General features: G+C 38.1%; 3 protein-coding genes across 10 annotated transcripts in view; all 3 read right to left on the bottom strand.

Moving 5' to 3' along the window:
• HOXA3 (homeobox A3) overlaps positions 1 to 18,034 on the bottom strand; it is a 45,267-nt gene that overhangs the window by 16,450 nt on the left and 10,783 nt on the right. For 2 of the 8 annotated variants that reach the window (XM_044295757.1, XM_044295756.1), the window contains exons 2-4: positions 13,279 to 13,330; positions 9,784 to 9,893; positions 5,806 to 5,971 (exon numbers count right to left, since the gene is read on the bottom strand). The exons of 1 other annotated variant lie outside the window; for it this stretch is intronic. The gene's annotated coding sequence lies outside the window, so the exon portion shown is untranslated. Of the gene's footprint in view, positions 1 to 5,805; positions 5,972 to 9,783; positions 9,894 to 13,278; positions 13,331 to 14,659; positions 14,742 to 15,341; positions 15,452 to 18,034 lie in introns of those variants that run through there. 5 more of the 8 variants (XM_044295759.1, XM_044295753.1, XM_044295754.1 and 2 more) reach the window with 4 other exon arrangements.
• On the bottom strand, positions 6,467 to 9,465 carry HOXA4 (homeobox A4). Its single transcript, XM_044295766.1, has 2 exons — positions 7,739 to 9,465; positions 6,467 to 7,454 (listed from the first exon to the last, which is right to left on the bottom strand). Exons 1-2 carry the CDS (start codon positions 8,181 to 8,183, stop codon positions 7,141 to 7,143), a joined length of 759 nt encoding a protein of 252 aa, XP_044151701.1. The 5' UTR covers positions 8,184 to 9,465; the 3' UTR covers positions 6,467 to 7,140.
• The window catches only part of HOXA5 (homeobox A5), a 2,242-nt gene continuing 292 nt past the window's right edge, over positions 16,085 to 18,034 (bottom strand). The window contains exons 1-2 of the mRNA XM_044295765.1: positions 17,505 to 18,034; positions 16,085 to 17,042 (exon numbers count right to left, since the gene is read on the bottom strand). The exon at positions 17,505 to 18,034 is cut by the window's right edge and continues 292 nt beyond it. Coding sequence (XP_044151700.1) covers positions 16,792 to 17,042; positions 17,505 to 18,034 — 781 coding nt within the window. The 3' untranslated portion in view covers positions 16,085 to 16,791. The remainder of the gene's footprint in view (positions 17,043 to 17,504) is intronic.

The raw sequence follows: 18,034 nt of genomic DNA, 5'->3' as shown, positions 1-18,034 counted from the left end.
CATCTACTTACCTACCCAACTATCTATCTATCTATCTATCTGTCTATCTATCTATCTATCTATCTATCTATCTATCTTTCTCTCTATCCATCCACCCATTTTTCTCTTTTATGTATCTTTGATCTTTCCTATTTCCTGGCTATTATCTACCACATTTTACACGTGCAACACATATATGTTTGCAGGTATATATGTATTGACTCATTTCTCTAAAATGCATCTATTGGTCTACATATGTTATATATTTCCATGCATGAGAAATAAATATGTAATTACATTTTTTACATCACAGACCAGTGTTGTGCAAAATTCAAAACATTTTAACTGAAAGCAGTAAAAGACAGGGACAATATGGTTGCAATTAGCAACAAAACATCTGTCCCAATTTCTCTAGCATTATCCCTTAATGCACTTTACACATCCATTGGTGGCATTAAACCTTAGAATATTACACTACAAATGCAATACATTTAATCTAAATCCAATGTAAGTTGTATTCTATGATGTAAATTGCATTTTGTTTTCTAAAACCATGCACAAGGAGGGTATGGGGTTTAGCACAAAAAGGCCACAATTCTACATTCTCCACTGCAAGGATACAGAGGATACAGGACAGGTTCATATTGACAGCTGCCAATCATTTAGCTTGAGGTGTGCTTTACAAAAAACTTCGAAACCCATTTAATTGCTATGACAATGTCATTATTCTCTCCTCATCACTTTCAGCTTTTCTAAATGCATTGATTTCATACATAAAACGTTCAGATTAATGAGACATGAAGATGGAATGGGTGGGTCTCTACATCAGTGCTAGACAGAGTGGCCTTCTACCAGTGTGATGGTCTGGCCATAGGGTCAGGTTTCCTAATGCAGTTTTGGAAGCCAGAACCAGGAGTGAATGAAAAAAATTAATTATAAGTAGTATCTGTCCATTATACTTTCTCTCCTTTTATGATCAATTCTAGATTTTGGCTTCCAAAACTGCATCATAAACCTTGAACATGTGGACCCTAAACCCTAGTACTATCACGCATACACATGGTTCCAATCTTATGCATCACTTTAACCCTAGCTACAAGATCTCACAATGGGCCTTTTTCACAGGGTCAGTATTTTTTATCAGTATTTGTAAGGCAAAACCCAGAAGAGTCCAGAACACTGAACAATTCTTGTTTTTGGCTTGTACAAATATTCATATAAAATACTGACTGTGCAAAAGGGGCCTAAAAACACGAGACTCTGGCCACTTAAAGCTGCATTCACACGGCCGTAGTGTTTTGCAGATCCGCAAAACCACAGATACCAGCCTATGTGTGTTCCCAATAATGTGTGTTCCCAATTTGTGGACCGCACATGGCTGCCGCTACCATAAAAAATGGCTATTCTTGCCCGCAATTGTGGACAAGAATAAGACATGCTCTATCCTTTTTGCGGGGCCGTGGAACGGAACTATGGATGTGGACAGGCTGACCACATATTTTGCAGACGCATTGAATTTAATGGGTCCGCACCTGTTCCACAAAATTGCGGAACGGATTCGGACTCATTAATAGGGCTGTGAGAATGTAGCCTAAAGAAAATATAAGCACCTCCTCCACATATGTCCAAAAAACCAGAGGGGAAATAGTTGCCAGAGTGAATCTTTTCCTGTAGCATTAGCTTTGGCATTAGGTTAGGGCTACACAGTGACTTGTCATGTGACAAAAGGGTACAACTACACTGCAACATGTGTCACGCAACTTCTTGTCATAGAAAATTAGCGCACCATTTTTTGTAATGACAGTCAATGGGGTTGCACTGTGACATGCAACATACTGTGATTGTGACAATCGCACAAAAATCCTTGGATGGATTTTTTACAACTGTCGGGTGACAGAATGTCGCAGTATGACATCATTGACTATCATTACAAAAAATGACAAGGGGTCACGAGACACATACATGAAGCCCTAGCCTTAGTTGGGACGCTGGATGACACGTAGTTTCACGCGTTTTTTCTGTAAAGGTGCATCCAGCTGTCATCAATGCTCAGATAAAAAAAAATATATATAGGAGGCACAACTGTAAACCCAAGGATCCAAGGCACGGTCTGCTAAGGCTACTTTCACACTGGCCTTTTGGTTTCCATTTGTGAGATCCGTTCAGGGCTCTCACAAGCGGTCCAAAACGGATCAGTTTTGCCCTAATGCATTCTGAATGGAAAAGGATCCGCTCAGAATGCATCAGTTTGCCCCCGTTCCGCCTCCATTCTGCTTTGGAAGCGGACACCAAAACGCTGCTTGCAGCGTTTTGGTGTCCGTCTGACGAAACTGAACCAAACGGATCCGTTCTGACACACAATGTAAGTCAATGGGGACAGATCCTCTTTTCACTGACACAATATGGCACAATAGAAAACGGATTCGCCCTCCATTGACTTTCAATAGTGTTTATGACGGGTCCGTCTTGGCTATGTTACAAATAATACAAATGGATCCGTTCTGAACGGATGCAGAGGGTTGTATTATCTGAACGGATCCGTCTGTGCAGATCCATGATGGATCCGCACCAAACGCGAGTGTGAAAGTAGCCTAATACTGACAGTTAGGCCTCATGCACATGAATGTATTTTCATTCCGTGTCCGTTCCTTTTTTTTTTAGGACCGTATACGGAATCATTCATTTTAATGGGTCCGCAAAAAAAAAACCAGAAGGTACTCCGTGTGCATTCCGTTTCCGTATTTCCGTTTCCACCAAAAATAGAACATGTCCTATTATTGTCCGCATTACGGACAAGGATAGTACTGTTCTATTAGGGGCCAGCTGTTCCGCAAAATACAGAATGCATGTGGACATCATCCGTTTTTTTGGCGGATCCGTTTTTGCAGACTGCAAAATACGTACGGTCATGTGCATGAGGCCTTAATACCATACCTTGCACAAGTCTCTACAACAGTCTGTAGTTTACAGGTCCCACCTGCTACAGTTTGGAGGAGCATGCTGGGATATGTAGTTACAAGCTTCCAATTAGTTATTATACATCAACACTTTCCTTGCCCTATCCAAGAAGCAGCTTAAAGATTACAGCATCCAAACTGTCACCACATTAACACCAATAGATGAGTCCTATTGACTCAATTATATAAGATCTTATCTCAAGATGAAAACAAAGAGCAAATCAAGCCTCACCAATGACTTATCAAAGAGTCCATGTTATTACACATCAACACTGGAGCTCCCAAGGAAGAACCAGGCTCAACTCATTTGAGTATGTATACTTTCCCTTGAAGATGACTGATTAGTTGGCTATTTGAATCCTTGCTGTGGATTGCTAGGAATATGTATCAGATATCCCCAGTATGGAGAAGCTACATGGGAAGTGTAATGTGAGAGCAATGCTTCTCATGTATTATGAACTGTATGTGTGGGGCCCATTGCTGGTGATATGTACATACTTGTGTTCAAGTGATCTAGTTATGAAGAAATCTATGTGGAGAGGTAAGGAGGGGCAAGGTTGTGATTTACTTACATGGGTTACTGCCATGCAATAAAAGAAACTGAAAGAAGAGGTCCAATGAGAAATGCAGAAATACATGGAGTCAGACTGTGTCAACTGTAAGGGGAACATACTGGAAAGTGGATGGATGGACACTGCCAGGGAAGAGTGAAAAGGGGGGTAGAAAAGAAAGTCCTACAAAGGTTTACAGCAAGAAAGAGATAACCCATATCACAAAGAAGTGAAAGAGTACAGCTACAGGGAATTAGAGGGAGGCATAGGGTTAAAGTGAAAATTAAAGAAATAGTCTTTGAGAAAAAGGTGGAGGAGAAAAGGGGGAGAAGGAGAGCAACTTACAAACTTAAACTGAACTACAGAGACAAAAAACTGAAGATAATGGCAGATAGACAGAGATAGATAGATAGATAGATAGATAGATAGATCAAACATGGAAATGGATATAAACTATGAGTAAAGAGTAAAAGAGGAGGCAGAAAACGAGAGTCCTACAATGGTTTACAAAAAAGACAGAGATAATCTTCAACATACAGCTACAGGGAATTAGAGGGAGGGATAAGGTTGACGTGAAGAAAAAAATACACTCTGAAAAGAAGATAAAGGTGGATAGAGGGAGAGTGGGAAGAAGCATACACATTGAGCTACAGAGAAAAAGGTGGAGAAGATAAGGACAGAGAGATAGATAGATAGATAGATAGATAGATAGATAGATAGATAGATAGATAATAGATAGATAATAGATAGATAGATAGATAGATAGATAGATAAATAGATAATAGATAGATAATAGATAGATAGATCCTTAGATAAACCTTGTAGATATGTATATGCTAGTAAACAAAAGCAGATGGAGCCATTTTGCCTTAAGAAATAAACGATAGATAGATATTAGATAGATAGATAATAGATAGATAGATAGAGGATAGATATATTAATATAGAGAGACAAGGGAGGAAAAGAAGAGCTCAGATAGATAAGATTTTTCTCTGTAGATAGAAAGAGAACGTGAGGGATAAAAGGTGACAGAGAGGAGAGAAGGTTCCTCTCTGCAAAATCAGGCAAGGAGGAGAATAACAACTAGAGAGAATGAGAACCAGATCCTAGACGTGTTGGGGGGGGGGGGGTAAAAAATGAAGGATGTGAACAGCATAAAGAGAAATGGGAGAAGAATCAGGAGGAGGTTGGTTAAAAAAGAGAGAGGGGCAAAAAAAGGCGAGCAAAAAAAAAAGAATGCAGACAAAGACAGAAAAAGATAGAAGATACACAAGGAAAGGGGGAGGAGGCCATCATATCTGAGCATTCAGTACCAGCTAATCTAGAGCTACTGTGCTATAAGTGCTTCCAGAACTCAAGAAACCAACTAGTAGATCTGCATGTTTTATAGGTGGGAATAAGAAGTGATCTTCCATAGCACCTGGCTGCCATCTTCCATTGTTCCAGCCACCCTTTATTTTACCAGGTTAATAATACTCAGCAAACCCAATGTGTGCCATTCAAAAGAAAGGAAGCCAATCAGAAAGCCAGGGCCATCAAACTCTCCCCTGGAGCTATGTGCAGCCTTGTCTTTGTGTGGGATCTCATTTCTAAACACAATACAAATAAAACATCGTTCATTTCAACCTTGTATCTTACAAACTATTTCATCAGCAAGATGTCAAATCTTAGGAATTCAGATCCATTAGCATCTGGATGCACCAGAGGCAAATCAGTGATCTGCTAAGATAGCACTATTACTTCAAGGAACTTCTTGAGAGGAACACATGCTGCAAATATTACCCATGCTTCATGCCGCAAATATTTAATATAACCAATGGTTGCATAAAATATTACGGTTGTTGCAAATCTAAGATTTGCTAGGTTTACAGAAAAAAAGATGGCTCGTTTTACATGGAACTCTACACTAAAGGTCAAGGGTTTGAGGGTCAACTCGCATCTTTCAAAAAAAAAAACTCAATAGACAGAAACGTGTCCTCTGGGTGAACTCTGGTTGCCTTAGCAAAGGGTAGACTATGTGACAGGGCAAAGAACAAACAATAAATGGAAGGGTAACAGGATAAAAGAAAGAAAAAAAGTAAAAAAAAATTATATATATGTATATATATATATATATATATATATAGATAGATAGATAGATAGATATATATATATATATATATATATAGATAGATAGATATATCTAATTATATATCCATTATAGTGCCAAATTGCCATTTCAACTATCTCAAAGCAAAACTTAATTTAAAAAAAATGTATAAATATATATTAAAACGATATATTAGTATATTGCCATATATAATGTCCCATATAGGTACCTTATAGGAATGGAAGTGTCTGCAGATCTATCCGGCCTCAATTCTCATAAGGAATATGTTTAATAGGTTGATAAAATGAACATCCATCAGAGATGGCTCCATTTTCAGTAGAAATGCCTTGGCTTCTGCTTTGAATTATTGTTCCATATGTAATCCTTAGGAAAGTCTGCCGAAGTACAAATAATTCATTACTCATATTATCTTACATTGTTACAGGGTTTATGCTAACAATAAAACAGATGATGATAATAATAATAATACAGATGTACCAAATATAAAAAAATATATCTGCTGACATTCAAATAATATGTGGGATCTGACCACTTGAGGGCTTTTAAGATAGGAACATGCAATAATACAATATTATATATGTAGTTGCTATTTTCCATACAATTCTTTACATCTTATGCTTTATTCTCCCATTGTCCAAGCCTTAAACACACATGCACACACTACACACATGTACACAGCACACAGCCTAGGCAATGCATTTTTCTATAGAATGGGGGAGAAGACTATATTAGATGACATTATAAAGCCCTTTCCCCTCCTATCACCAGCTGTTGACTTTTTTTCTGTTGGACGATCCAGTGCATGGTCTGTGACCCCATATGTTAGCACATTATAGTTAGGTTCAATACTAAACAGGTTTAGAAACGTCTGTTTTTGAAATCTTTAATTTTGACAGAATATTCTTCTGGCTTAGCACCACAATATTACAGCACAAAGTCCACAATATGTACCACCACTGTATCTACAAGGTTTTCTCGCCTTCAAGGCGATCAAAGGCCTTCTACTGAGATCCTAACATACAGGGAAAGTGTTAAACATACATTGACCTCAAAGGGAGAGGGAAAACAGTTATTTTGTGTCTACAGAAACATTTTTTTTCTTCTTCTTCCAGCTAGTATTTACAGAACCTACTCGTTTCTTCTTCAAGAAGCCATTAAATAAATCCTTAAAAATTGTTGCTTCTTAAATACTCACAGCTATAGGTATATGTGTAATATATCAGTCCATACCTTTATCACATACTATCCCATAAATGCATCTGTGACGTATGTGTCTCGTATACAAAATAGTTTTTTTCTACCTATGTATACACTGAACTATATGTCAATATTCATATACACATATACACTCTCAGTTTTTATACGTATACGGTCAAGTACATAAATAAATCAAGAGAAGTCTCCATCCATTTCCTTGATTTTAGAAGAGTCCTGGTTGGAACAAGGGCTTTGTATCCATCAATATCAAGGAGCTTTGTTTGTTTCCTTCCATAGTCATTTGGTCCAAGTGATTACCAGCAATTGGATCAATGCAATTAAAGCCTTATAATAATGGGGTGCTGGACCCCTCTGTGTGCTGATGGCCCTGTCCTTTGGACTGTTGACTTGAGACTGATGGGTTGGCAGAGCGCATCTTAGTGTTGGGCAATTTGTGGTCTTTCTTCCACTTCATCCTCCTGTTTTGGAACCAGATCTTGACCTGGCGTTCAGAAAGACATAACGTGTGGGCAATCTCTATCCTCCGGCGTCTGGTAAGGTAACGGTTAAAGTGGAACTCCTTCTCCAGCTCTAATACTTGTTGTCTGGTGTAGGCAGTTCGAGACCTTTTGATTTCTCCGCCAGTGTAATTTGGGTTCACTGAGCATATGGAAGAGAAATGGGACACAATCATTAGATAATATGGGATTAGAACACACAAATGTCAGGCTGCAGACCATACACCAGGCAATACATTATGATGGGACGGTGGCCCAGAGTCAATTACATTTATGGCATGTGTAATTACCTCCCAAACAGATTGACTCCAATAAATAATCCAGATTGAGGAGCCAGGGAGGCAGAAAGGGATGTTGTCCCCATGCTTTGGCCAAGAAACCACCCAGACTTGACACCAAGAAGACGTGGCTGGGGTTGACCCTTACCTGTGTTGACGTGTATTTTCTTCATCCATGGGTAGACAACTGGTTCTTTGCTGCTTTTGAGGCCAGCAGCAGTCTTCTCGGGATGGATGCTGCTGTCATTGGCCGCTCCTATAGGCTCACAGTGCTGTGGTGGTGGTGGAGGCTGCCTGAGGACGTGGCTTTGGAGAAGTTGCTGAGATTGCCTGTGTCCTTTGCCAGAGACCCCCTCCTGGGTCACCCCAGCTTCGTGGCCCGCCGTCAGGGGGCCGTACCCATAGCTGGCTTCAGGGTAAGGGCTCGGACCTTGGTAGAGAGCCTCAGGAGGAGCCTCGAAGCCCGGCTCCCTCGGCCGCTCGTAGTAGTCGGGAGACTGGTTGTGCAAGTAGTTGTTTTGGGCATACTCCTCGCAGGGTGGGAATTTCGGCTCGATGTAGTTGGAGTTTATCAAAAACGAACTCATGGCCATTAATTTGTGCAAGTGCAACAAAAAAATACAATTTTTTCTCCCGTTGTCGTTTTTCTGTTCTGCACAGAACCCTCCTACTCCCTGTCAAGTGTGCAAAGTTACACACCCATGTGACCCAGCCAGCCAATCAGTAGCCTGCTCTGCACCCCGGATAAGGAAACACCAGGATGATAAATGCACTGCAAGTCACCCCTTATAGACTTGACTGCAGCTGGAACATCATCAGCCTAAAATCCAGAGGACACCACCAGGGATCAATACTAATCACAGTCAGATCACACCACCACAGCCTACACCATAGCCACAAATGTGCCCAGATTAGTCATGGTCGCCCCTGACTCCTGGAGGAAGCTGCTCTGCCCTATGTATGTAATCCTATGTATGTAACGTGTTATGCACTGATATTAGGACTGATCGCCTCCTCTGCTTTAATATGTGTGCCGCCTACAGTGACTAATCTGAATGCTATTACCTTACACAGAGCAGCAATGCCCTCCTATGACTTCCCAGCTGTACAATATAATATTAGATAGTGCTATAATGCTGCTGCTGTTTACTCAGAGCCTTGGGTCTGTGCTGTCATTCACGTGGAGAATTGTCACACTGCATGGTCGATATTACATCTATAGCTACAAGGTGCAGCCTATATCGAGCCATTAATGTCCTGATATTCAGAGGTAGAAGTGGATGTCAGCCATACAATGTCATGACTGTGTATGTTGGGATGTGTATAACTGTATTGGAGTCTATATCCAACAGCAGATATGAATACAGCTCAATGATTACTGGCCTATCGATACTTACATATGACCTATTTAGCATGGCAACACATAAACTAATGTGTCAAAGTAAAATCCCTGTGGCATAAACAAGTAATGACAGTGCTTCTAGGGTGTGTGAAATCTGCATGTAGCAGAGCCGGGATTGTATATGCTGCACTGACAACACCATACTGGCTGTTAAAATAGTAATCCAGGTAAAACTAGAAAATAATCGTATGTAGGGGGTTTGACTGCTCATCTAAAAGTGCCAGAACAGTCTTGAGCCCTGCAACAGATATCTGTATTTTTCTTTAAAGAAGCAGAATATGGCAGATACATCCCACATGTTGCTAGAGGAGTGGGGCATAGCTGCTAGGAGTCAGTATACAAAGCCAGTGTGATCATGCCCTGGACATCAGGGGACACTCTCTGGTGCAGTATAGATAATACATTATTTGGAGTGGCAGTATACTCGTATGGTTGTGTACAGTGAGGAGGAATATGTAAAATGTAGCTTTGAAGGCAGAAGCTACAAATCAGGAACGTCTTTCAATATTTCCAAAGAGAGATCATAGAAAGAATAGCTAGATAAATAGATAGGTAAAAAAAACAGTTTTGTAGATAGAAAGATAGATAGATAGATAGATAGATAGATAGATAGATAGACTGAATGATAGCCGGTGATACTATCAGGTAGTAATATACACATATACACACATACTCTCTCTCTCTCTCTCTCTCTCTCTCTATATATATATATATATATATATATATATATATATAGCAAAGCTATATTTAGGTTTACATTTTACATGTAAAATATAAAAGGAGGCATTTACCTTGCTATGTGAAGCAGAAACAGAGCAGATGGCGAACTGTTATTAATTTGCATTTTGCAGAGGGATGGGAAGTAGATTTCTGTAAATCGTGGTTTTCGGGATATACTGGTCTACACACAAAAATACATGCATGTGAGATTCAATTGTATTTGGAATAGCAAGAAATATAATAATGTATCAAGCACAGAAATAAATAAAAAAATATTGATCACATATTGATGCTTACTGAAGGGGAACTATCTATCCAATTTTCAATGTTCACCTTCTATCTGGCATATACTTATAGTATCTGTTATCTATCTATCTATCTCTGTATCACTCCTCTATCATCTAGGTGTATGAGGTTGATCTTAATATAACTGTTCTCTAGAGGGTCAGTGTTCAGATTACACCGCATTTTTACCATCAGTTCTATAATGGATTGAGTCGCACTCAGCCCATATACATATATGGGTATATAAATATGATAGATAAATATAATAAATATCACATAATACCTATTTTAATATGAGGCACATCCTACAGATCGTTGACATAGTCGTCCAGCAAAGTGTATAGGCTAGAGCTCACTGGCAGATACTACCCTTCCCTGTGAATGGCTCGGTAGTTTGTACATATAGAAAATACTCTATAGATAAATTCGCCTTTAATGTGGGTGCAAAATGCCTGCAAGTGGCTATGTCAATTTCGAAAGGCCTGCTCGTTGTCTTTGAGGTTTTGTTATCATTAAGAATTGAGCCAAGACCACCAGGCGTTATCTCACTAGAAGACATTTAAACATTTTCCTGCAAGATTTATGGTTATCTCACCCTGCCATAAACAAGCAAATCAGCTCTGCTCAAAGCAGTTGTGTCCTCTGGAAGAAAGGAAACTTATCCCTGTTCATTGATAATGTAACATTTTGTTTGCTGCTGAACAGTTCCATACATTTATAATAATTTTCAATAATAGTAATGATCACTATCTACATATTTTGTATGGTAGGCAGGTGCCAATGGAGAAAGTGTTCTTGTGATTTAATAAACTAATATAAAAATAATATATTTTTGTATCAAAGTATAAGAATATAAGGTGAAAATTCAGATTTAAAATATTATTAAAACGATTTAATAAACAAAATAAAACCCTGGATATTTTTTTCACTGCTATTTGTATTTTTATTTTTTTCGTTGTGTTTCTTTCCATATAATTTTTGACTGTGTCTTGTACAAGCAATTGGGTGTTGGTTTCAAAGTGACCGAGAAGTGACACTGGGCGCATTTGGATTGGTATTAATCTTCCCCATTGACAGTCTTTGTTAAATAAGGAGCCTTGCAGTTCACAAGGCGACATTTTCATATTTGTTAGACTCGCTGACCTGAGGTTCACCTCGGCCTTGGACTTAGCTTTTCTAAAAGGTCCAGCAAGTGTCTTTAAGATAGCAGGGAGTTTCTAGCAGGTCACTTCTTGTGACAGAAAATGAAGAATAAATTAGGGAAAAGTACACATTACAGAGGTTATGAAATGCATCACTCTTGTTGAGTGGGGTTCTGAGGAAGCCCAGTGACCTCAATGAAGATGGGAGTGGGCAGGGGCAACATCACCAGTGCTTGACTATGTTTCCTTGCCTATAATATTATTTACTAGATGGACTAAACTTGTACTTGTTCTTTCTTCTTGGAGAAACATACCAGAAATGAGCTATAACCAGGAGCAATCATCGCCAAAAAGGAAAATTCTCTCCTAATTTACAAAATCTGGAAACATTTAATTTGTGATTAATGGTTGGTCAGGAAGTTGGTAACAACCTCACATCGACTATACAAAAAGAGACAGGAAATAAGAAATCTTCTGATACTGCAAACAGGAAAATATGTACTGGAGAAATGCAAATATTCTTCTAGGCAAATGAATTTAAACAAGATTTTTTTAATTTTATTGTATTTCTTTTTTTTACAAAATATATAATTTAATTTACAAAAATGAAACCAGTTTGACCTTGATATGAACATTTGACTAAATGCTCAGATGCAAATCTGTCAAATTTTTCATAGGATTCTGCAGGTTTCCACCTCCTACTCTGCTAGAAAAAAAATGTTAATTACTTGTTCAATCCACTATTAATATTAACTGGCCAAAATGTAGGTCTTCCTAATGTTATTTATTTATTTATTTATTTATTTATTGCTGGGTGGAAGGGGGGCGAGGTAGACAAAATACAGTTGTTGTTGTTGTTGTTATTATTATTATTACTTATTTATTTATTTGTATAACTACTTTATCCTAAAGGTTTCATCTAAAAGAGTATGCTACCATACGAATATCACCAAACTATGTTCTTTAGTAGATTTATGTTAATAAATGTATTGTTCAAATTAATTCAAATAATTTTTTTGTTTTCTGAAATCCCAAACCCTCATGTCTTTTTTTTTTTTTTTTTTAAGAATATTGCACCTCTTTCAAATAAAGATTTGTTCTCTACCTGCTCCATATGGAACAACTTCATTCAGGCTATAGTGTGGATGGCTTCAAATGAAATGCAGCTCCTACCGTTGAAAGGAATCATTTTTCTATCCTTGCATTGGTAATTAGGGTCATTTAAGCGCTAGGGTTCAACAGGAGTCCAGTCTATGATGCTAGGGGAACTCAAAACACTTTTTATCTTTTGTGCTGATGGGCAGAATGTCCACTATATAACATTGACATCCAACTTTGTCTGGATAGATGATGACTTTAGAGCAGCAAAGACTAAACTTTTGACCTCCAACTTTTTGACCTTCTCCCTCCCTGTACACCATGTATGAACAGGCTCATGGGATCCCACACAGATGCACAAACCATGCACATATACATAGATATTTATACACGCACACACATATGCACGTTGTTTTTCCTAATATAGCTTAACACAGTTCTATTAATATGAAGGTATATAAAATTAAAGTGCTTGAAACATCTACCAAGCTATTAAAAGCCAAGGATAATGGAGCTGCCCATGAAACCTATTACAATTCTACAAGTGACTGCTGATCCAGCTTACAAATTAGGGTTTCATTGCTGATTGCATTATGCTCTCTCACAGAGTTTCTTATAAGAAAAAAGTAGGAAGTTGAAAGGAAAAAAAAGCTTGCCTAGCATAGTGTTGCCGGTGAACTTGGTCTGAAGCGAGCTCTGCTGGTGATACTAAGCTTTGCAGATTTATCTTTCTCTGCATTTACTTAACCTGGCAGTGAACTGAGGGAGCTGTGATTTGTTAAGCTCTGACAGTCTTCACCTTAAGCGAGGGCTGCTCTACAGAATTGCAATTGTTTGAACAGCAACGTTGAGTAAATATTATTTTCAATAGTGGAAATGGTTGAAAAGTTATATCTAAGCAAAATATAGTAGGAAAATGTAATTAGAAATGTTAGAAAAAATACATATGTAGACATAGTCACCAACAAAACGTTATTGTGCTTTAAAAGGAGCAGAGCAGAAACTTGTCATTTTTAGGTTAAAATTCAGTAGTAGATTTACCTGCAGCCCTGTGCAAATCTCAGAATTTTGCAGCATCTGAAACATCTCAGCTCTGCAACATCAGTAAATAAGAAAAAGACAAATAGACAAACATATTTTATATTCCTTCCAAAAGTGATAATTTGTCAACTCAAACATCATGTGTAAAGAGAGATAGAGTTAAATGTGGTCTCACAACAAGTGTGAACATCTATATAAATAAGTGTTGTTTGTTTGTTACATGCTGTAAAAAATGTTGAACATTGTATTATTTTTCTAACTGAATCAAACAAAACTACACATCTATTCCAAACCAGGTGTAAAATAATTTAGTAGCACAATAGAGAAATTATGGAAGTTTTAACAAGAATTGTAAAATGAGGTAGACACCAATTTGCAAGTTTAGGTTGGAAGGGTGTATTTAAACATTTCTGAGGCTTTGCAGCCTCTCCAACACATGTAAACTGTCAGAATCTGGGATAGTATCAGAAGACATTAATAAGGAAAACTAAACAATAAAAGTAGATTCCAGACTGTCCACTTCAAACACCACAAAAACATATTTTTCAATAGGAAAGTATGCTAAATGCCAGTAAATTAGAATCACTAGTGAGATGTATAATCGATACAGATATATGATAGACAGACAGACATAGATAGGATGGATAGATAGATAATAGATAGACAGACATACATACAGGTAAATAAATGTACAAACAAAGATAGATAGATAGATAGATAGATAGATAGATAGATAGATAGATAGATAATGAAGGCTAATACCAAACATGAATGAATAAAACATAAGATGAATATGAATAAAACATAATTAGATAATAAATACTTACGCATTGGTTATATTAAAATGTATATTGGATACAAATGAGATAAAATAAAGGAAAAATGATGTAAAGATGGGTAGGCAAAAGATAGATAGATAGATAGATAGATAGATAGATAGATAGATAGATAGATAGATCGATAGATCTGTCTATTAAAGGGAAAATTAGAACAGTTTTAGAAACAACTAAATGGCTACAAATAAATACAAGGAAAGAGAGAGATGTAGATAGATAGATAGATAGATAGATAGATAGATAGATAATAGACAACTTTCACACATGCATAAATCCTTATTTTTCTAACTTACTTATAAGCAAAATATCAACAGTTGGTACCTTTTAGAAATAAAAGAACCCCCACAGAATCACCCCTTTTTGTCAGTTATATTGGGGTCATATTTTATGCTAATGTGGATGTTAAAGAAAACCAGAAAACAACAACAAAACGGAAGGAAAGCAAGGACCAAATGTTCCTAGTGTCAGCCATAAAAGTTTATGACTTGTTTGAACTTTTGGCCAGGTCCCAACCCTACTGATCTACCAACAAGTGAAGGGGTTACCTGCAGAAAGCTGGAGAAGAAGTTGGGGCTCACCCAGGAGTTGTTTGCAGCTGGATTTTACTTGCCTTTCTTTGTGAATCTGCTAAATAAAGGCAGAGTTTTTACCTCTGGATCTCAAATTGTAATATTAAATCTTGTCCTAAACTTCCTTGTGGACTTATGCAGTGTGAACAGACCATTGGCACTATAAGTATGTGCAGTAAACACACAGCTGGGGCCTATCCAGATTCTTCCCCAGAAACATCACATATATCTTCAGGGGATATTTCACTTTCTCTCTCTCTCTTTCCTTTGATATTGTCCTCTTTCGCTTTTGGACAGATAAGAACTTGGGTGAACTGAATAGTGTTTATTATAAGGTAAGTACCAGCCTTGTGTGACAGGGTTTCAAAGGATAATACATGAGTGTGGACTAGTCATGAATGGCATCTCTACTTATGACTCCCTGACAGAATAAAAGATCTTATACTTCTTGTCTCAGCATCCAAAGAAATGTTTCAATAGAGCTTTTTCTTAGAAATGACTGTTCAATAGACAATGAATAAGATATAAAGTTATAATTAGACAGTGGAGATAATATGACAGGTCATGGGTGGAAGCAGCTGCAGATACACAATATAACCAGTGCTAAATGAGCTAAAATATTACAAGTCACAAGTGCAAAACTTCATGTGGAACTCACCTTAAATTGTAAGTTAGCAGATACCATCTCAGGGTAAGGTGCTAGGAAAAGCTGCCATGGACTAGGTGATGCCTGCAAGCCTGATGTGTCCTTCTAGAAGCCAAGTGATGTCCAGCATGAGTGAGATTATATGATATGTGGTATATAATGTTGGACGTCTACTCCCCAAAACCATAAAACTTACTTTAATAGCCCCACGTGACATTTTATAGCCAGTGAGCCTATCTGTCTGTGCTATGGAGGATTTTACGATCTAATTCATAGACAAAACCCTATTCATTTGGCAACCAAATGTCACATAGCCGGAACTAGGGCTTATAAAGTTTACTGTTATATAACTTAGGGAAGACAAGAATGTAAGCACTTAGCAAAGAGAGCTCTTTTCATTCCCAGTACAGGCTGAGAGGAGTTACAGTCAAGCTCAGGTAAGGTAAGTCAAGCCTGAAAAATTTGGGGGAACATATAGGAATCCTTCTAGACATAGATTGCAGACATTTTCCTACTTTAGAAATGAGGGAGACTTAGCAAAAGTAACCAGTATAAATAGCATAAATAGTATCCTGGTGTGAACTTTATCAGTAAGCACATAGTAACCAGTAACCCCCACCCCTACAATGTTTTTATTATTAGTAATTTCTGTGCAGGTGTACAGTTACTCTGCAAATGCCCCACACCACAAAATAATATATTAAAATAGCTGTCGCTCAAAATAATGATAGGAACAACACAACTCGGTATTTTCAGTAGAAAGTTTATTTTTTTTCCAGTCATATTTTTTTTTTTCATGAAAAAAAAATTACAAAAAAAAAAATATATGTAGCAATTGCTTAAACAGCCAAGCTGGACTATATCGTTAACTTTCTGAACAAACACATATTACATAGACTTGGCTGCCGGTGACAGCCACTTTACAAGAGGTCGTGCAGAGTCATCATGAGATACAAAAAGGCACAGCTAGGACAGACTGTTTTTTTTGGGGGGGGGTCACAGTTTGTGTCACTACTCACCACACTAACACAAGTCACCTCTACAACATAGTATTCACATAGGTAGTATTATCTGGAAACGTAGGTAGACGCTTTGAAGTATTCAAACATAGTTACACTTCACAAACATTTACAGCTTTTTTTTTTTTGCAAATTGAATGCAACACAGAACATTAGAAATCAAGAGGTTTTTTGTTTGTTTGTTTTTTTGTTCTGTTCCTTCAAGTAACACATAGCGTTTTACATAGTCAAATAAGTTAAAACATTTACAATTGTCAAGACATTGCCATCCAAAAAAACATAACATGTACATAAAGCAGCCGCAGCTATATTCCTCCGACAGAAGGGGCTCATCATGGACTGGATAGGATATGATAGGGACAAAAAAACAGGTTTCTTCACTGAAGTCACACACAAGAGTCCTAGAAAGTCTATGGTGACAGTATTCTAACACTTGAAAGCATCTATGGGCGGAATGCACCCCCTGCAGCTGCCATACTCATACTTTTCAGCTTATTATCCTTTTTCCATTTCATTCTTCTGTTCTGAAACCAGATTTTGATTTGTCTCTCGGATAGGCACAGGGCATGGGCTATCTCAATCCTCCTTCGGCGGGTCAGATATCTGTTAAAATGGAATTCTTTCTCCAGCTCCAGAGTTTGGTAGCGTGTATAAGCTGTCCTAGCCCTCTTCCCCTCTGGTCCTCCTATATTGTCTACAAAATACAAAAAAAAAAAAAGAAAAAAAAAATCATGCAATTAGTTCAACAAATATTAAGAAGATCAATCACTTGGATACAATTAAGGGTGGCTTGATTTCATCCATGCATTGGTGGCATCTAATTAGAATAGTGTATAGCATCTAGAAATACTATTCTATACATTAATAATGCAGGACACATGAAGATATTGAACTTGATAGAATTTCTGAAATGATACAGAACCCCCATAAAATTATATTATAGGCGAGCACTAGAAATATAGATTTAAAGAAATTGGAAATTAGATTTTTTTTTAATTCTTTACAAGTATAGAATATTAGACATATTATTATCTAGTCATAAAAAGGTCTACACTCATGGGCAGCCTGAAAGTTGTCTCTTGCCTCCCCCACCACCCACACACACATCCTACAGGTATTGTATGGTGGAAATATAATAAGCATAAGACTTATTTACCATGACTTATGTGCAGTTTTCTCATCCAGGGGTAGATCTGGGGTTGCACTGAAGGAGCAGGGCTCTGGCCGTTCTGTGAACTTGCCTGGTCGCTGCTGGCTGGAATGTCCTCCTCAGCACCAGAAGAAGAAGCACCAAGCCCTTCCCTGCTAATGCTGGCACTATTGCTGCTGGTGCTGCTGGCATTGGACGTGTTGTTGCTGCTGTTGGAGTTTGTTAGAGAGTTTTTGACTCCTGGGTGACTCTCGCTGACAGGCGGGGTGGGCACAGCACTGCAGGGCAGAGGGTCAGGTGGACTTGGAGAATGTGAAGACCCTGCAGGTTGGCTATACCTTGGCTCTGTAGAGGAGGTTGGGTTGGATGGGTAATTTCTTGCTCTGTCACTGGCACTAAAGTGGTTGGAAGCTGTTCGCCCAACGCTGAGATCCATGCCATTGTAGCCGTATCCGTACCTGCTGGAATGCATGCCTGCTGAATCCCTGTATTGCTCGTTCACCGAGCTGTGATCTCCATAATTATGTAACTGGTAG

Source organism: Bufo gargarizans, chromosome 5 (genome assembly GCF_014858855.1).
Source record: "Bufo gargarizans isolate SCDJY-AF-19 chromosome 5, ASM1485885v1, whole genome shotgun sequence".
In the NCBI taxonomy this organism is placed as follows: domain Eukaryota; kingdom Metazoa; phylum Chordata; class Amphibia; order Anura; family Bufonidae; genus Bufo; species Bufo gargarizans.
The sequence above is the reverse complement of the archived record's forward strand: the minus strand, read 5'-3'. Positions and strand labels throughout refer to the sequence as shown.

Excerpts from the sequence above, each read along its gene's own strand:
- HOXA4 (XM_044295766.1), bottom strand. The coding sequence starts at position 8,183 with ATGGCCATGAGTTCGTTTTTGATAAACTCCAACTACATCGAGCCGAAA. Across the intron at positions 7,455-7,738 it reads GAAAATACACGTCAACACAG|TGAACCCAAATTACACTGGC; the intron begins GTAAGGGTCAAC and ends CCATATGCTCAG.